At 44.1% G+C, this 15,146-nt stretch overlaps 1 protein-coding gene across 1 annotated transcript; it reads right to left on the bottom strand.

The window, feature by feature from the left end:
- Positions 1 to 375: 375 nt before the first annotated feature.
- Positions 376 to 14,535, bottom strand: LOC146423436 (importin subunit beta-1-like; the record flags this gene model as incomplete). The annotated part of the gene is made up of 10 exons (XM_085044765.1): positions 376 to 541; positions 3,503 to 3,617; positions 4,465 to 4,570; positions 6,165 to 6,308; positions 8,367 to 8,474; positions 9,797 to 9,879; positions 11,377 to 11,521; positions 12,195 to 12,266; positions 12,938 to 13,085; positions 14,396 to 14,535. Coding segments are annotated over 10 exons (1,227 nt in total), but the record flags the coding sequence as incomplete, so codon positions are not given.
- Between the last annotated feature and the right edge of the window lie 611 nt (positions 14,536 to 15,146).

Genomic DNA, 15,146 nt, shown 5'->3' with positions numbered 1-15,146 from the left:
TCCCATATTTCACTCCCAAACCATTCCATGATTACAGATTGATCCCATATTTCATTTCCCAATCCCATATTTCACTCCCTGATCCTGTATTTCACTCCCAGACCACTCCCTGATCCCACATTTCATTCCCTGATCCCATAATTCCTTCCCAAACCATTCCCTTATCCCACATTTCACCCCCAAATCCCACTCCCCACCTCCACCCTGCTGCAATTCCCTCACCCCATCCCAAACTCCCCATTTTCCCACAGAAAAACCCCAAAAACCACTTTTTTCACCCCAAAACCACCCAGAGCAACAACCCCAAATCATCACGTCGACTCTTCCCGGCGGGAATTCCGGGATTTTCCGGCGGGATGGGATTGGGATGGATCCTCACCAAGCCTGATTCTTCAGTTTCCTCAGCTCTTTGGTGGCCCAGGTGGCCAAAGTTTTCGTTTTGTTCGTCTTGGATCTCCTCCCTTCCGTGAGCAGCTCGTGGATCATGGGTCTGGCTTCCACCAGCTTCAGCACATCCTTCCCGAAAGCTGTACACAAATCCCTGGAATTGGAGAGGGAAAACGGTGGGAAAAGGTGTGGAAGGAAAGAATTCCGTTTTTGGGAAAGGGTTTGGGGAGAAAATTGGGAATAAAAGATGTTTGAAGGTAGATTTCCCCATAAATCGGCAGATTTCCCCTTAAATCAGACCCCAAAAAGACTCAGCTTTTCCCAAAATCTGTACACAAATCCCTGGAATTGGGGAGGGAAAAATGGGAATGTTGGGGAAAGATGTGGCAGCAAGGAATTCCTTTTTTGGGAAAGGATTTGGGGAGAAAATTGGGAATTAAAGATGTTCAAAGGTTGATTTCCTCTTAAATCAGAAGGAAAAATGGGAACTTTAATCCTGGATTCCTCTGATCCTAAAAAGCCTCAGCCTTTCCCAAAAGCTGTACACAAATCCCTGGAATTGGAGAGGGAAAAATGGTGGGAAAAGGTGTGGAAGGAAAGAATTCCTTTTTTGGGAAAGGATTTGGAGAGAAAATTGGGAATAAAAGATGTTTGAAGGTCGATTTCCCCTTAAATCAGCAGATTTCCCCTTAAATCAGACCCTAAAAGGACTCAGATTTTCCCAAAATATGTACATAAATCTCTGGTATTGGGGAGGGAAAAATGTTGGGAAAAGCTGTGGCAGAATGGAATTCCTTTGGGATTGTTTTTGGGAAAGGATTTGGAGAGAAAATTGGGAATAAAAGATGTTCAAAGGTTGATTTCCTCATAATTTTCCCCAGGAATTGGAGAGGGGGAAACTGGGAATTCCAGGAAAAGCTGTGGCAGAATTGAATTCCTTTGGGATTCTTTTGGGATTCCTTTGGGATTCTTTTTGGGAAAGGATTTGGAAAGAAAATTGGGAATAAAAGATGTTCGAAGGTCGATTTCCCCATAAATCGGCAGATTTCCCCTTAAATCAGACCCTAAAAGGACTCAGCCTTTCCCAAAAGCTGTACACAAATCCCTGGAATTGGAGAGGGAAAAATGTTGGGAAAAGCTGTGGCAGAATGGAATTCCTTTGGGATTCTTTTGGGATTCCTTTGGGATTGTTTTTGGGAAAATATTTGGAGAGAAAATTGGGAATGCAAGATGTTCGAAGGTTGATTTCCCCATAAATCAGACCCTAAAAGGACTCAGATTTTCCCAAAATCTGTACACAAATCCCTGGAATTGGGGAGGGGAAAATGTTGGGAAAAGCTGTGGCAGAATGGAATTCCTTTAGGATTCCTTTGGGATTCTTTTTGGGATTGTTTTTGGAAAAGGATTTGGAGAGAAAATTGGGAATAAAAGATGTTCAAAGGTTGATTTCCTCATAATTTTCCCCAGGAATTGGAGAGGGGGAAACTGGGAATTCCAGGAAAAAATGGGGCAGAATGGAATTCCTTTGGGATTCTTTTGGGATTCCTTTGGGATTGTTTTTGGGAAAGGATTTGGGGAGAAAATTGGGAATTAAAGATGTTCAGATTTGTGGGTAAAGGGTGATCTGGCTATGGCTGTCCCTGGAATTCTGCAGGAAAGGTGGAAATTCTGGGATTTAAGGGGATCAAGAGGAAAAAAGAGAATTCAGGGACTTAAAAGGAATAAAGGGAATTCAGGGATTTAAGGGAATTCAGGGATTAAGAGAAAAAAAAGGGAATTTAGGGATTTAAGAGGAAAAAAGGGAATTCAGGGATTTAAGAGGAAAAAAAAGGAGTCCAGGGGATTAAGAGGAGAAAAGGGATTTAAGGGGAAAAAAGGGAATTCAGGGAATTAAGAGGAAAAAAGAATTCTGGGGATCAAGAAGAAAAAAGGGAATTCAGGGATTTAATCGAATTCAGGGGATTAAGAGAAAAAAAAAGGGAATTTAGGGATTTAAGAGGAAAACTGCTACCTTCCTCTGGACCCTAAAAATGAATTTTTTTTGTTCCTAAGCTCCTGGAAAAGTCCTAAATCCAGGATTTTTTTGGGATTTCCCATGGAAAAGCAGGCTGGGAAGGTTTACCCTATAAGGCCAGCTGGAATTGCTGGGATTTTTAGGATTGCTGGGATTTATGGGATAGGATTTTTACCCTATAAGGCCAGCAGCACAGGCAGCTTTTGGGGTTTTCCATGGGAAAAGGGGCAGATTTTGGGGTTTTTACCCTATAAGGCCAGCAGCACAGGCAGATTTTGGGGTTTTGGATGGGATTTTTGGGGTTTTTACCCTATAAGGCCAGCAGCACAGGCAGATTTTGGGGTTTTTACCCTATAAGGCCAGCAGCACAGGCAGATTTTGGGGTTTTTACCCTATAAGGCCAGCAGCACAGGCAGATTTTGGGGTTTTTACCCTATAAGGCCAGCAGCACAGGAAGATTTTGGGGTTTTCCATGGGAAAAAGGGCAGATTTTGGGATTTTGGGGATGATTTACCCTATAAGGCCAGCAGCACAGGCAGCTTTTGGGGTTTTCCATGGGAAAAAGGGCAGATTTTGGGATTTTGGGGATGATTTACCCTATAAGGCCAGCAGCACAGGCAGATTTGGGGTTTTTGGGATGATTTACCCTATAAGGCCAGCAGCACAGGCAGATTTTGGGGTTTTTGGGGTTTTTACCCTATAAGGCCAGCAGCACAGGCCACCACGCCGTCGGTGTGATCCCAAACAGCCAGGACAAAGGGCAGATTTGGGGTTTTTGATGGGATTTTTGGGATGGGGATGATTTACCCTATAAGGCCAGCAGCACAGAGCAGATTTTGGGATTTTTGGGATGATTTACCCTATAAGGCCAGCAGCACAGGCAGATGTTGGGGTTTGCCATGGGAAAAAGGGGCAGATTTTGGGATGGGGATGATTTACCCTATAAGGCCAGCAGCACAGGCCACCACGCCGTCGGTGTGATCCCAAACAGGCAGGACAAAGGGCAGATTTGGGGTTTTTGATGGGATTTTTGGGATGGGGATGATTTACCCTATAAGGCCAGCAGCACAGGCAGATTTTTGGGTTTTTGGGATGATTTACCCTATAAGGCCAGCAGCACAGGCCACCACGCCGTCGGTGTGATCCTCGTCGCCAGCGATGTGGTCGATGTAGGAGAGGATGAACTCCACCCGCGGCTGCACCAGCATCACGTCCGCTGGGGGGGAAAGATTTAGGGTTATTTGTGGGGTTATGGGACTGATGGGGTTTGCTCAGGTTTATGGGGTTTGCACCAGCATCACATCCAGCTGAGGGGAAAAGGGGGATTAGTTATGGGATTGGTGGGGTTTGTGGGGTTTAGGGGATTGATGGGGTTTGCATCAGCATCACGTCCGCTGGGGAAAGATTGGGGTTAGTCATAGGGTTTGTGGGGTTAGTTATGGGGTTTAGGGGATTGATGGGGTTTGCACCAGCATCACGTCCGCTGGGGGGAAATTTGGGGTTAGTTATGGGGTTTGTGGGGTTGATGGGATTTGTAGGGCTGATGGGATTGATGGGGTTTGTGGGGTTGATGGGATTTGCACCAGCATCACGTCCGCTGCGGGAAAGGTTTGGGATGAGTTATGGGATTGCTGGGGTTTCCTGGGAAAGGTCTGAGGTTTATGGGATTTTTCTGATTTGCTCGGATAACCTGGGATTGTTCTGGGATTTTGAGATTTTTGAGATTTTTTTGATTGCTGGGATTTTTGGGATTCCTGAGATTTTTGGGATTTCTGGGTTTGCTGGGATTTTTTTGGATTCCTGGGATTTTTGGCATTGCTGGGATTTTTCAGATTGCTGAGATTTTTGGGGATTTTTGGGATTGCTGGAATTTTTGGGATTCCTTGGATTTTTCATATTGCTGGGATTTTTGGGATTGCCGGAACTTTTGAGATTTTTGGGATTGCTGGGATTTTCCCCTCAAACACCCTGTTATCCTGACTATCACAAACACCCTGTGACCCCACAAACCCCCTGCTGACCCCACAAACCCCCCCCAATCCCCTAAAACCCCGGTGACTCACGGTGCACGTTCTCCTGGTCTCCCTTGAGGCCCTGGATGATGCCAGTGTAAGCCTCCAGACAGCCTTCCCGCAGCTCGTTCAGGTAATCCACCATGTCGTAGTCAGACTGCAACGGGACATGGGGACACTGAATGGGGACACTGGGGACACTGGGGACATGGGGACACTGGGGACATGGGGACACTGGGACCTGCAGCTTGTTCAGGTAATCCACCATGTTGTAGTCAGACTGCAACGGGACAGGGACATGGGGACACTGAGATGGGGACACTGGGGACATGGGGACACTGGAGATGGGGACACTGGGATGGGACACTGGGGACATGGGGACACTGGGACCTGCAGCTTGTTCAGGTAATCCACCATGTCATAGTCCGACTGGGAACGGGACACTGGGGACATGGGGACAGGTGGGACATGGGGACACTGAATGGGGACACTGGGAACATGGGGACACTGAATGGGGACACTGGGAACATGGGGACACTGGGACCTGCAGCTCATTCAGGCAATCCGCCATGTCATAGTCAGACTGCAACGGGACATGGGGACACTGAATGGGGACACTGGGGACAGGTGGGACATGGGGACACTGGGACCTGCAGCTCATTCAGGTAATCCACCATGTCATAGTCAGACTGGAATGGGACATGGGGACATGGGGACAGGTGGGACATGGGGACACTGGAGACACTGGGGATGGGAATGGGACAGGGTGGGAGACGGGGAATGGGACTCTGGAAATGGGACAGGTGGGACTCTGGGAATGGGGATGGGGACACTGGGAATGTCCCCTCAGGATTTAGGGACAAGGAATGTCCCTTGGCATTCAGGGTCAGGATGAGACATTGGGAATGGGGATGGGGACACTGGGAATGTCCCTCTGGAATTCAGGCCAGGATGGGACACTGGCAATGTCCCTTTGGGATTCAGGGATGGGGAATGTCCCCTCGGGATTCAGGGTCAGGATGAGACTTTGGGAATGTCCCTCTGGAATTCAGGGTCAGGATGAGACACTGGCACTGTCCCCCTGGAATTCAGGGTCAGGATGAGACTTGGGGAATGTCCCTCTGGAATTCAGGGACAGGGAACATCCTCTTGGAATTCAGGGTCAGGGTGACACACTGGGAATGTCCCCATGGAATTCAGAGCCAGGATGAGACACTGAGAATGTCCCCTCAGGATACAGGGACGGGGAATGTCCCTTTGGGATTCAGGGTCAGGATGGGACACTGAGAATGTCCCCTCAGGATTCAGGGACAGGATGAGACTTTGCGAATGTCCCTTGGCATTCAGGGCCAGGAAATGTCCCTTGGGATTCAGGGCCAGGGTGAGACTTTGGGAATGTCCCCTTGGAATTCAGAGCTGGACTGGGATGGCACAGGAATGACACTGAGAACGTCCCTCCAGAATTCAGGGTCAGGATGAGACTTCGGGAATGTCCCTCTGGAATTCAGGGACAGTAACATCCCTGTTACTCAGGGAATGTCCCCTTGGGATTCAGGGACAGGGAGAGACACTGGCACTGTCCCTTTGGGATTCAGGGACGGGGAACATCCTCTTGGAATTCAGGGCCAGGATGGGACACTGGCACTGTCCCGTTAGGATTCAGGGCCAGGATGGGACACTGGCACTGTCCCTCTGCAATTCAGGGCCAGGATGGGACACTGGCACTGTCCCCTGGAGTCCCCAGCTCTCACCTTGTCCACCTGGGCCTGGCTGGCCTGCTGCAGGGTGTTGAGCACCACGTCCAGGTACTTCTTGAACTCGCCGCCGATGGCCAGGGCGATGTCCCCAAAGACCGAGAGGATCTGCGGCTTCACCGACCTGTGCACGTTCTCGTTCTGCAAAACAAACCCCAAATCACCCTGGGGAGGAGGGAAACCAGGAGAGAACGAGGAGGGGTTGATCCAAAATGGGAAATTTGGTTGTGGGGAGGAAGTGGAAAAATGAGGAGGTGTTGATTCAAAATGTAAAATTTGGTTTTGGGAAGGAAATGGAAAAACGAGGAAGGATTGATCCAAAATGTAAGATTTGGTTTTGGGGAGGAAATGGAAAAACAAGGAGGAATTGATCCAAAATGTACAATTTGGTTTTGGGAGGGAAGTGGAAAAACAAGGAGCTATTGATCCAAAATGTAAAATTTGGTTTAGGGAAGGAAGTGGAAAAACAAGGAGGTGTTTGCTCAGAATGCAAAATTTGGTTTATGGGAAGAGAAGGAAGTAGATAAATGAGAAGATGAATGAGGAGGTATTGATTCAAAATGCAAAATGAAGGAAGTGGAAAAACGAGGAGTGATTGATCCAAAATGTACAATTTGGTTTTGGGAAGGAAATGGAAAAACAAGGAGCTATTGATCCAAAATGTAAAATTTGGTTTTGGGAGGGAAGGAAGTGGAATAAACAAGGAGGTATTTCCTCAAAATGCATTATTTGGTTTAGGGAAGGGAAGGGAAGGAAGTGGATAAACGAGGAGATAAAGAAGGAGGTATTGATTCAAAACGCAAAATTTGGATTTGGGGAGGGAAGGAAGTGGAAAGTCGAGGAGATAAGGAGGTATTGATTGAAAATGTAAAATTTGGTTTTGAGAAGGAAGTGGAAAAAAAAGGAGGTTTTTGTTCAGAATGCAAAATTTGGTTTTGGGAAGGAAGTGGAAAAACGAGGAGGTGTTTGCTCAGAATGCAAAATTTGGTTTTGGGAAGGGAAGAAAGTGGATAAACAAGGAGATAAAGGAAGGATTGATTCAAAATGCAAAATTTGGTTTTGGGAGGGAAGTGGAAAAACGAGGAGGGATTGATCCAAAATGTACAATTTGGTTTTGGGAAGGAAATGGAAAAATGAGGAGGTATTTGCTCGGAATGCAAAATTTGGTTTTGGGAAGGGAAGGAAGTGGAAAAATGAGGAGATAAATGAATGAGGAGGTATTGATTCAAAATGTACAATTTGGTTTTGGGAAGGAAATGGAAAAATGAGGAGGTGTTTGCTCGGAATGCAAAATTTGGTTTTGGGAAGGGAAGGACGTTGATAAATGGGGAGCTAAAGAAGGAGGGATTGATCCAAAATGTAAAATTTGGATTTAGGAAGGAAGTGGAAAAACAAGGAGGTGTTTGCTCGGAATGCAAAATTTGGTTTTGGGAAGAGAAGGAAGTAGAAAAACAAGGAGGTACTTCCTCAAAATGCAGAATTTGGTTTTGAGAAGTTGTTAAATGAGGAGATGTATCTTCAGAATGCAAAATTTGGTTTTGGGAAGGGAAGGGAGTTAATAAATGGGGAGATATTTCCTCAAAATGCAAAAACCCTTTGAGAAAAGGGAAAAGAAACTCAAAGCTCAGTTTGGGAAGGGAAGGAAATGGAAAAGCAGGGAGATAAACGACGAGGTATTTGCTCAGAATGCAAAATTTGGGTTTGGGAAGGGAATGGAGTTGATAAATGAGGAGATAAATGAGATATTTCCTCAGAATGCAAAATTTGGTTTTGGGAAGAGAAGGAAGTTGTTAAAAGAGGTATTTCTTCAAAATGCGAAATCTCTTTGGGAAAAGGGAAAAAAACCTCCAAGCTCAGTTTGGGAATGGAAGGAAGTTGATAAATGAGGAGATAAATGAGGAGATATTTCCTCAAAATGCAAAATCCTTTTGAGAAAAGGGAAAAGCTCAGTTTGGGAAGGGAATGAAGTGGAGATAAATGGAGAAATCATGAGATGAAGGAGGAGATATTTACTCAAAAATGCAAATCCCTGATAAATTCTGGCTGCCGTTCAAACCATACAGAGCTGTCAAACACGAGACGTTCCCAGCCAATTCCTCACTTTTTAAAAAGTTTTTTGGTTTTTTTGGTGCATTTCTCCCACCTCCCACTCCCCCTGGGAAACACCCCAAGTGTCACTGAGGAGCAGGGAGAGCTCACCCCGAGGTTCTCCAGGAGCAGCTGCATCACCTCGTCACAGAACGGGAGGATGTTGGACTGGAGAGCTCGGCACAGGTCACCCACCAGCCCCACGGCTGACAGACACACCTGGAAAGGACAGATTTGGGATTTGGGGTGGGGTTTGGGATTGGATTTGGGGTGGAGTTTGGGATTTAGGATTGGATTTGGGATTGGATTTGGGGTGTTGGACTGCAAGGCTCGGTACAGGTCACCCACCAGCCCCACGGCTGAGAGACACACCTGGAAGGGACAGATTTGGGATTTGGGGTGGGGTTTGGGGTGGGATTTGGGATGTTGGGCTGGAGAGCTTGGCACAGGTCACCCACCAGCCCCACGGCTGACAGACACACCTGCAAAGGACAGATTTGGGATTTAGGATGGCATTTGGGATTTAGGATGGCATTTGGGATGGGGATTGGGATGTTGGACTGCACAGGTCACCCATCAGCCCCACAGCTGACAGACAAACCTGGAATGGACAGATTTGGGATTTGGGGTGGGATTTGGGATTTGGGATGGGATTCAGGATGGGGTTTGGGATGTTGGACTGCAGAGCTCGGCACAGGTCACCCACCAGCCCCACAGCTGAGAGACACACCTGCAAGGGACAGATTTGGGATTTGGGGTGGGATTTGGGGTGGGGTTTGGGATTTAGGATGGGATTTGGGATGCTGGACTGCAGGGACACAGAGCTCAGCACAGGTCACCCCCCAGCCCCACAGCAGACAGACAGACAGACAGACAAACAGACCCCATTCCCATTTAAAGCCATTCCCTCCATCCCTTGTCCAAAGAAGAAAAAAGAGAATTCAGAGGGGAATAAGAGGGAAAAAGGGAATTCAGGGATTGAAGGGAAAAAAAGGAGATTTAGGGATTGAAGGGGAAAAAGGAAATTCAGGGGTTTAAAAGGAAAAAAAAAAAAGTTCAGGGATTTAAGAGAAAAAAAGGGAATTTGGGGATTTAAGGGGAAAAATGGGGATTTAGGGATGAAAGGGGAAAAAGGGAATTCAGGGGATTAAGGGAAAAAAAAAGGAATTCAGGGATTTAAGAGGTAAAAAGGGAATTCAGGGATTGAAGGGAAAGGAAGATAATTCAGCAGATTAAGAGAAAAACAGAATTCAGGGGATTAAGAGGAAAAAAAAATGGAATTCAGGGATTGAAGAGGAAAAAACAGGAATTCCCTCCCCAGCTCTCCTTTGCTGCCTCATCCACATTTTTCCTTGGAAATCATTAAAAAAATACAAGAAACCAAAATTCCACACTCTGGGGTGGTTTGGATTTTGGAATTCCAGGATTTCCTGGGTTGGAAGTGACCACTGGATGGGCAGGGAGACTTTCCATGATCCCAAAATTCACCCAAGCTGGAAAATTCCAGATTTCTCTGGAAAAAGGGAGAAGCTGATCCATACCTGGTACTCGGCGTAGTTTTTCAGCCCAATGCCAAGGAAAGGCTTGAAGGCATCCATGTATTTCAGGAATTCTCCTCCTAGGACTGCAGCAGGGAAAATATTGCAGAGAGAAGGAAAATCCCCAATTTATGGCATTTGCCATTAATGAGAAATCAAAATCCCAACTTTTATATTCCACCCAAACTCAGGGAAAACCTGGAATTATCCAGATTTTCCATTCCAAATCCCAAAGTGCCCAAATCCTGGTGGAATTTTCAAGACAAAATTCCCAAACTCAGGAATTTTGGAGAACTCTCCACCTAGGACTGTACAGGTGAAATATTCCTGAGAGAAGGAAAATCCCAATTTATGGCACTGCCATTAATGACAAACCAAAATTCCAACTTTTATATTCCACCCAAACTCAGGGAAAATCTGGAATTATCCAGATCTTCCCAGGCTGGAAAAATTCCCTGTGGATTTTTGAAGACAGAATTCCCAAACTCAGGAATTCTGGAGAACTCTCCACCTAGGGTTGGGCAGGGAAAATATTCCAGAGAGAAGGAAAACACCCCCAGCTCTCCTTTGCTGCCTCATCCGTACTATTCCTTGGAAATAATAAAAAAATATAAAAAACTAAAATTCCACACTCCAGGGTGGTTTGGATTTTAGAATTCCAGGATTTCCTGGGTTGAAAGGAATATTCCAAAACTCATCCAACCTTGCCTTGAAGAATTCCAGAAATGTGATCATTCCCAGCTCTCCTCTACTACCTTATCCACACTTTCCCTTGGAAATAATAAAAAAATATTAAAAACCTAAAATTCCACATTCCAGGGTGGTTTGGATTTTAAAATTCCAGGATTTCCTGAGTTGAAAGGATGGGCAGAAACACCCTGCATGATCCCAAAACTCATCCAAGCTGACCCTGGAGAATTCCAGGAATGTGAACATTCCCAGCTCTCCTTTACTACTTTATCACACTTTTCCTTGGAAATAACAAAAAATACAAAAAACCTAAAATTCCACGCTCCAAGGTGATTTGGATTTTAGAATCCTAGGATTTCTCAGGTTGAAAGGATGGACAGGAACACCTTCCATGATCCCAAAACTCACCCAACCTGATCCCTGGACAATTCCAGGAATGTGAACATTCCCAGCTCTCCTTACTACTTTATCACACTTTTCCTTGGAAATAATAAAAAATATAAAAAACCTAAAATTCCACATTTCAAGGTGATTTGGATTTTAAAATTCCAGGATTTCCTGGGTTGAAAGGAACCCTAAAATGACATCTTCCCACCATCCCAGGTTGCTCCACTGGACACTTCCAGGGATGTGAACATCCCAAACTCTCCTTTACTACTTTATCACACTTTTCCTTGGAAATAATAAAAAATATAAAAAACCTAAAATTCCACATTTCAAGGTGATTTGGGTTTTAAAATCCCAGAATTTCTCAGGCTGAAAGTCACTCTAAATCTCCACCTCCCCACCATCCCACACCCACCCTCAACCCCTTCCAGAGCAAACCCAACCCCAAATTACCATTTCCCCCACGCTGTGCCCCAAAATCCCCAAATCCCACCCCATTTCCTGACCTTCCACCAGGGTGCTGACAGCCATCAGGGCATCCTCCTGCACTCCCCCTGAGCCTGCCGTGCTCTGGAACATTCTGAGCAGAGATGCCATCACCACGTCTGAGATCTGCAGGGCATCCTGGTGCTGCACCTTCCTCAGCACGTTCTGGGGGCAAAAAATGGGAAAAAAGGGGAAAATCGGAAAAAAATCGGTGGTTGGGAGGGAAATAAAGGATTCTCACCCCATGTGGGGTGAGGTGGGAGGTGTGGTGGTGTTAAAAAATCTGATTTTTGTGGTTGGGAAGTGGTGTTTGTTTGGATTTTCCAGCTGGATTTGATTTTGTTTTGTTGGGATTCAGTGGGAGCTGGTCAGATTTAAATATGAAATTAATTTAAAAAATAAAATAATAATAATAAAGTGCTTTTTTTTTCTCTCATGGGGGGGTTGAAGAGTGCTGAAGGGTTGAGTTTGACTTTAGAAATGATTAAAGTGGTGGAAATGCAAGATTTCCCAGGAAAAGAAGGAAAAAAAGCCCTTAATTTCCAGAGAAAAATACTAATTTTAAGTCTCTGTTTTCACTTCTTTCAAAGTCCAGATTTTGTCTATATCTGGTTTTAGGAAGTTCAGGAGTGTCTCTTTCCTGTTTTCCATGGAATTTCTCATATTTTCTGTGGAATTTCTCATATTTTCCTTGGAATTTCTTATATTTTCCTTGGAATTTCTTCCTGTTTTCCATGGAATGTCTCCCATTTTCCATGGAATTTCTCATCTTTTCCTTGGAATTTCTCCCTATTTTCCATGGAATTCAAAAATCCAAACCCAAGAAAGAGGAATTTACCTGCAGAGTTGCACAGAGAAGGGACTGGAGATCGTTGAATTGGATTCTGTCTGAGGTGCTCTGGATGTGAGACTGAAAGGAGAATAAAAAATAAAATAAATGTGAAATGAGAATAAAAAATAAAAGAGAATAAAAAAGAATAAAAAAATATGAGAATAAAAAATCAATGGGAAATGAGAATAAAAAATCAACGTGAAATGAGAATAAAAAAATAAATGGGAAATGAGAATAAAAAATCAACGTGAAATGAGAATAAAAAAATCAACGTGAAATGAGAATAAAAAAATCAACGTGAAATGAGAATAAAAAAATCAACGTGAAATGAGAATAAAAAAATCAACGTGAAATGAGAATAAAAAATAAATGGGAAATGAGAATAAAAAAATCAATTTGGGATTTTGGATAATTCCAGCCATGGAATTACCCAAATTTCCCTTTTTTAAAATCAGGAATTACCCAAATTTCTCTTTTTTCAATCAGGATTTCCTCACCTCCATCTGCCAGCTCGCTCCAAATTTGGATTTTGGACAATTCCAGCCATGGAATTCCCCAAATTTCCCTTTTTTAAATCAGAAATTACCCAAATTTCTCTTTTTTTAAAACCAGGATTTCCTCACCTCCATCTACCAGCTCGCTCCAAATTTGGATTTTGGACAATTCCAGCCATGGAATTACCCAAATTTCCCTTTTTTTTAATCAGTAATTCCCCAGATTTCCCTTTTTTCCAATCAGTATTTCCTCACCTCCATCTGCAGCACTTGCTGGAGTCTCTCCATGATGACCAGGGTGGTTTTTTGGACAGCAGGATAACAATCCTTGGCACTGTTTTTCACTATTTCCATCAGGGATTCGTAAGCTGAACTCCTCAGGTTGTTCTGGTGTCCGTCAGGTCTGCAGAAAAAGGAGGAAAATTGGAAAAACCAGAATTTTTGTATTTTGGTGAAGCAGCAGCAGCTCCATCTGAGTGTTGTGATAAGGAGGAGTCACTGGAAAAGCTTTGAAATAAAGGAAATTTGTGAAGCTACTTCTGGCAGGGTTTTTTTAAAATTATTTTTGGCGTTTTTTTCCAAGGAAAACTGGAGAGATGTGAGGGAAAACGGGAGAAATTCAAGGGAAAACGTGAGAAATTCGAGGGGAAATGGGAGGAATTTGAAGGAAAATGGAGAGATGTGAGGAAAAATGGGAGAAATTCCAAGGAAAACAGGAGAGATGTGAGGGAAAATGGGAGAAATTTGAAGGAAAACGGGAGAGGTGTGAGGGAAAATGGGAGAAATTCCAAGGAAAACAGGAGAAATTCCAAGGAAAACAGGAGAGATGTGAGGGAAAATGGGAGAAATGTGACGGAAAACGGGAGAAATGTGACGGAAAACGGGAGAAATTCCAAGGAAAACGGGAGAAATTCAAAGGAAAATGAGAGAAATGTGAGGGAAAATGGGAGAGATTCCAAGGAAAACGTGAGAAATTCCAAGGAAAATGGGAGAGATGTGAGGAAAAATGGGAGAAATTTGAGGGAAAACAGGAGAAATGTAAGAGAAAATGGGAGAGATTCCAAGGAAAACAGGAGAGATTCCAAGGAAAACGGGAGAAATTCCAAGGAAAACGGGAGAAATTCCAAGGAAAACGGGAGAAATTCCAAGGAAAACGGGAGAGATGTGAGGAAAAATGGGAGAAATTCAAGGGAAAATGGGAGAGATTTGAGGGAAAACGGGAGAAATTCGAGGGAAAACGGGAAAAATTCCAAGGAAAATGGGAGGAATGTGAGAGAAAATGGGAGAAATTCAAGGGAAAACGGGAGAAATTTGAAGGAAAATGGGACAAATTCAAGGGAAAACAGGAGAGATGTGAGGGAAAACGGAAAAAATTCCAAAGAAAATGGGAGAAATGTGAGGGAAAACGTGAGAAATTCCAAGGAAAACAGGAGAGAGTCAAAGGAAAATGTGAGAAATTCCAAGGAAAACAGGAGAGATTCAAAAGAAAATAGGGAAGGGACACTCCTGGACTTCCTAAAACAAGATATGGACAAAACACTGAATAATTTTCCCCTGCAAGACCCATTTTCCTACAATTTCCATCTCCATCCCTCTATTTTTTTGCCACCAAAAAAATCCACGTTTTAACCCAAACCTTCCCAAAAAGATCCCACGATCCTGGAGTGAGGAAATAACTAGAAAAAAGGGTTTTTTGGGGAATTTTTCTCTCACCTGTCAGCTGTCTCCAGCAGTTTCTGCACGATGAGCTCGAAGGACGAGGACAGGCAGTAGGTTGCAGGTTCCTCCTGGTCGTCAGCCACGTCTGCAGCTTCGTATGCAGCCTCAGCCAGGCTGGAGAAAGCCTGGGATGGAAAATAAAATTAAAATTAAAAAAAAAAACAGTTGGTTTTGTAGCCTCGTGGCTGTGGAAGGTTGGATTGTGGTGGTTTTCTGGATAAAATTGAAAAGATTCCCAGATATGTTTGATTTTCCTTAAATTAAGAGGTTGTGTGACTTGTTCTCCTCCAGTTAATATAAAGATTTTTAGGTCCAAATCCCTCCAAAACAGGTGATGTTATCTTGATTTTCCTTAAATTAAGAGGCTGTGTGACTTGTTCTCCTCCAGTTAATATAAAGATTTTTAGGTCCAAATCCCTCCAAAACAGGTGATGTCATCTTGATTTTCCTTAAATTAAGAGCATGTGCAACTCATTATCCTCCAATTAACACAAGGAATTTTAGGTCTAAAAGCCTCCAGAACAGGCAATACCATTTTGATTTTCCTTAAACTACAAGGATGTGCAACTCATTCTCCTCTAATTAACCCAGGGATTTTTAGCTTTAAAATTCTCCAGAACAGGTAACATCCTTCTGATTTTCCTCAAATTAAGAGCATGTCCAAATCAGACATTCTGCTCCAAACAGGCCAGGGATTTTGGGCTCTAAAAGCCTCCAAAACCCCATAAAATTCAGGCTCTACAAG

This window comes from Lichenostomus cassidix, unplaced genomic scaffold (genome assembly GCF_008360975.1).
Source record: "Lichenostomus cassidix isolate B80296 unplaced genomic scaffold, HeHo_3.0 HiC_scaffold_792, whole genome shotgun sequence".
NCBI classification, from domain to species: domain Eukaryota; kingdom Metazoa; phylum Chordata; class Aves; order Passeriformes; family Meliphagidae; genus Lichenostomus; species Lichenostomus cassidix.
Note: the sequence above shows the minus strand (reverse complement) of the source record. Positions and strands in the feature narration are given on the sequence as shown.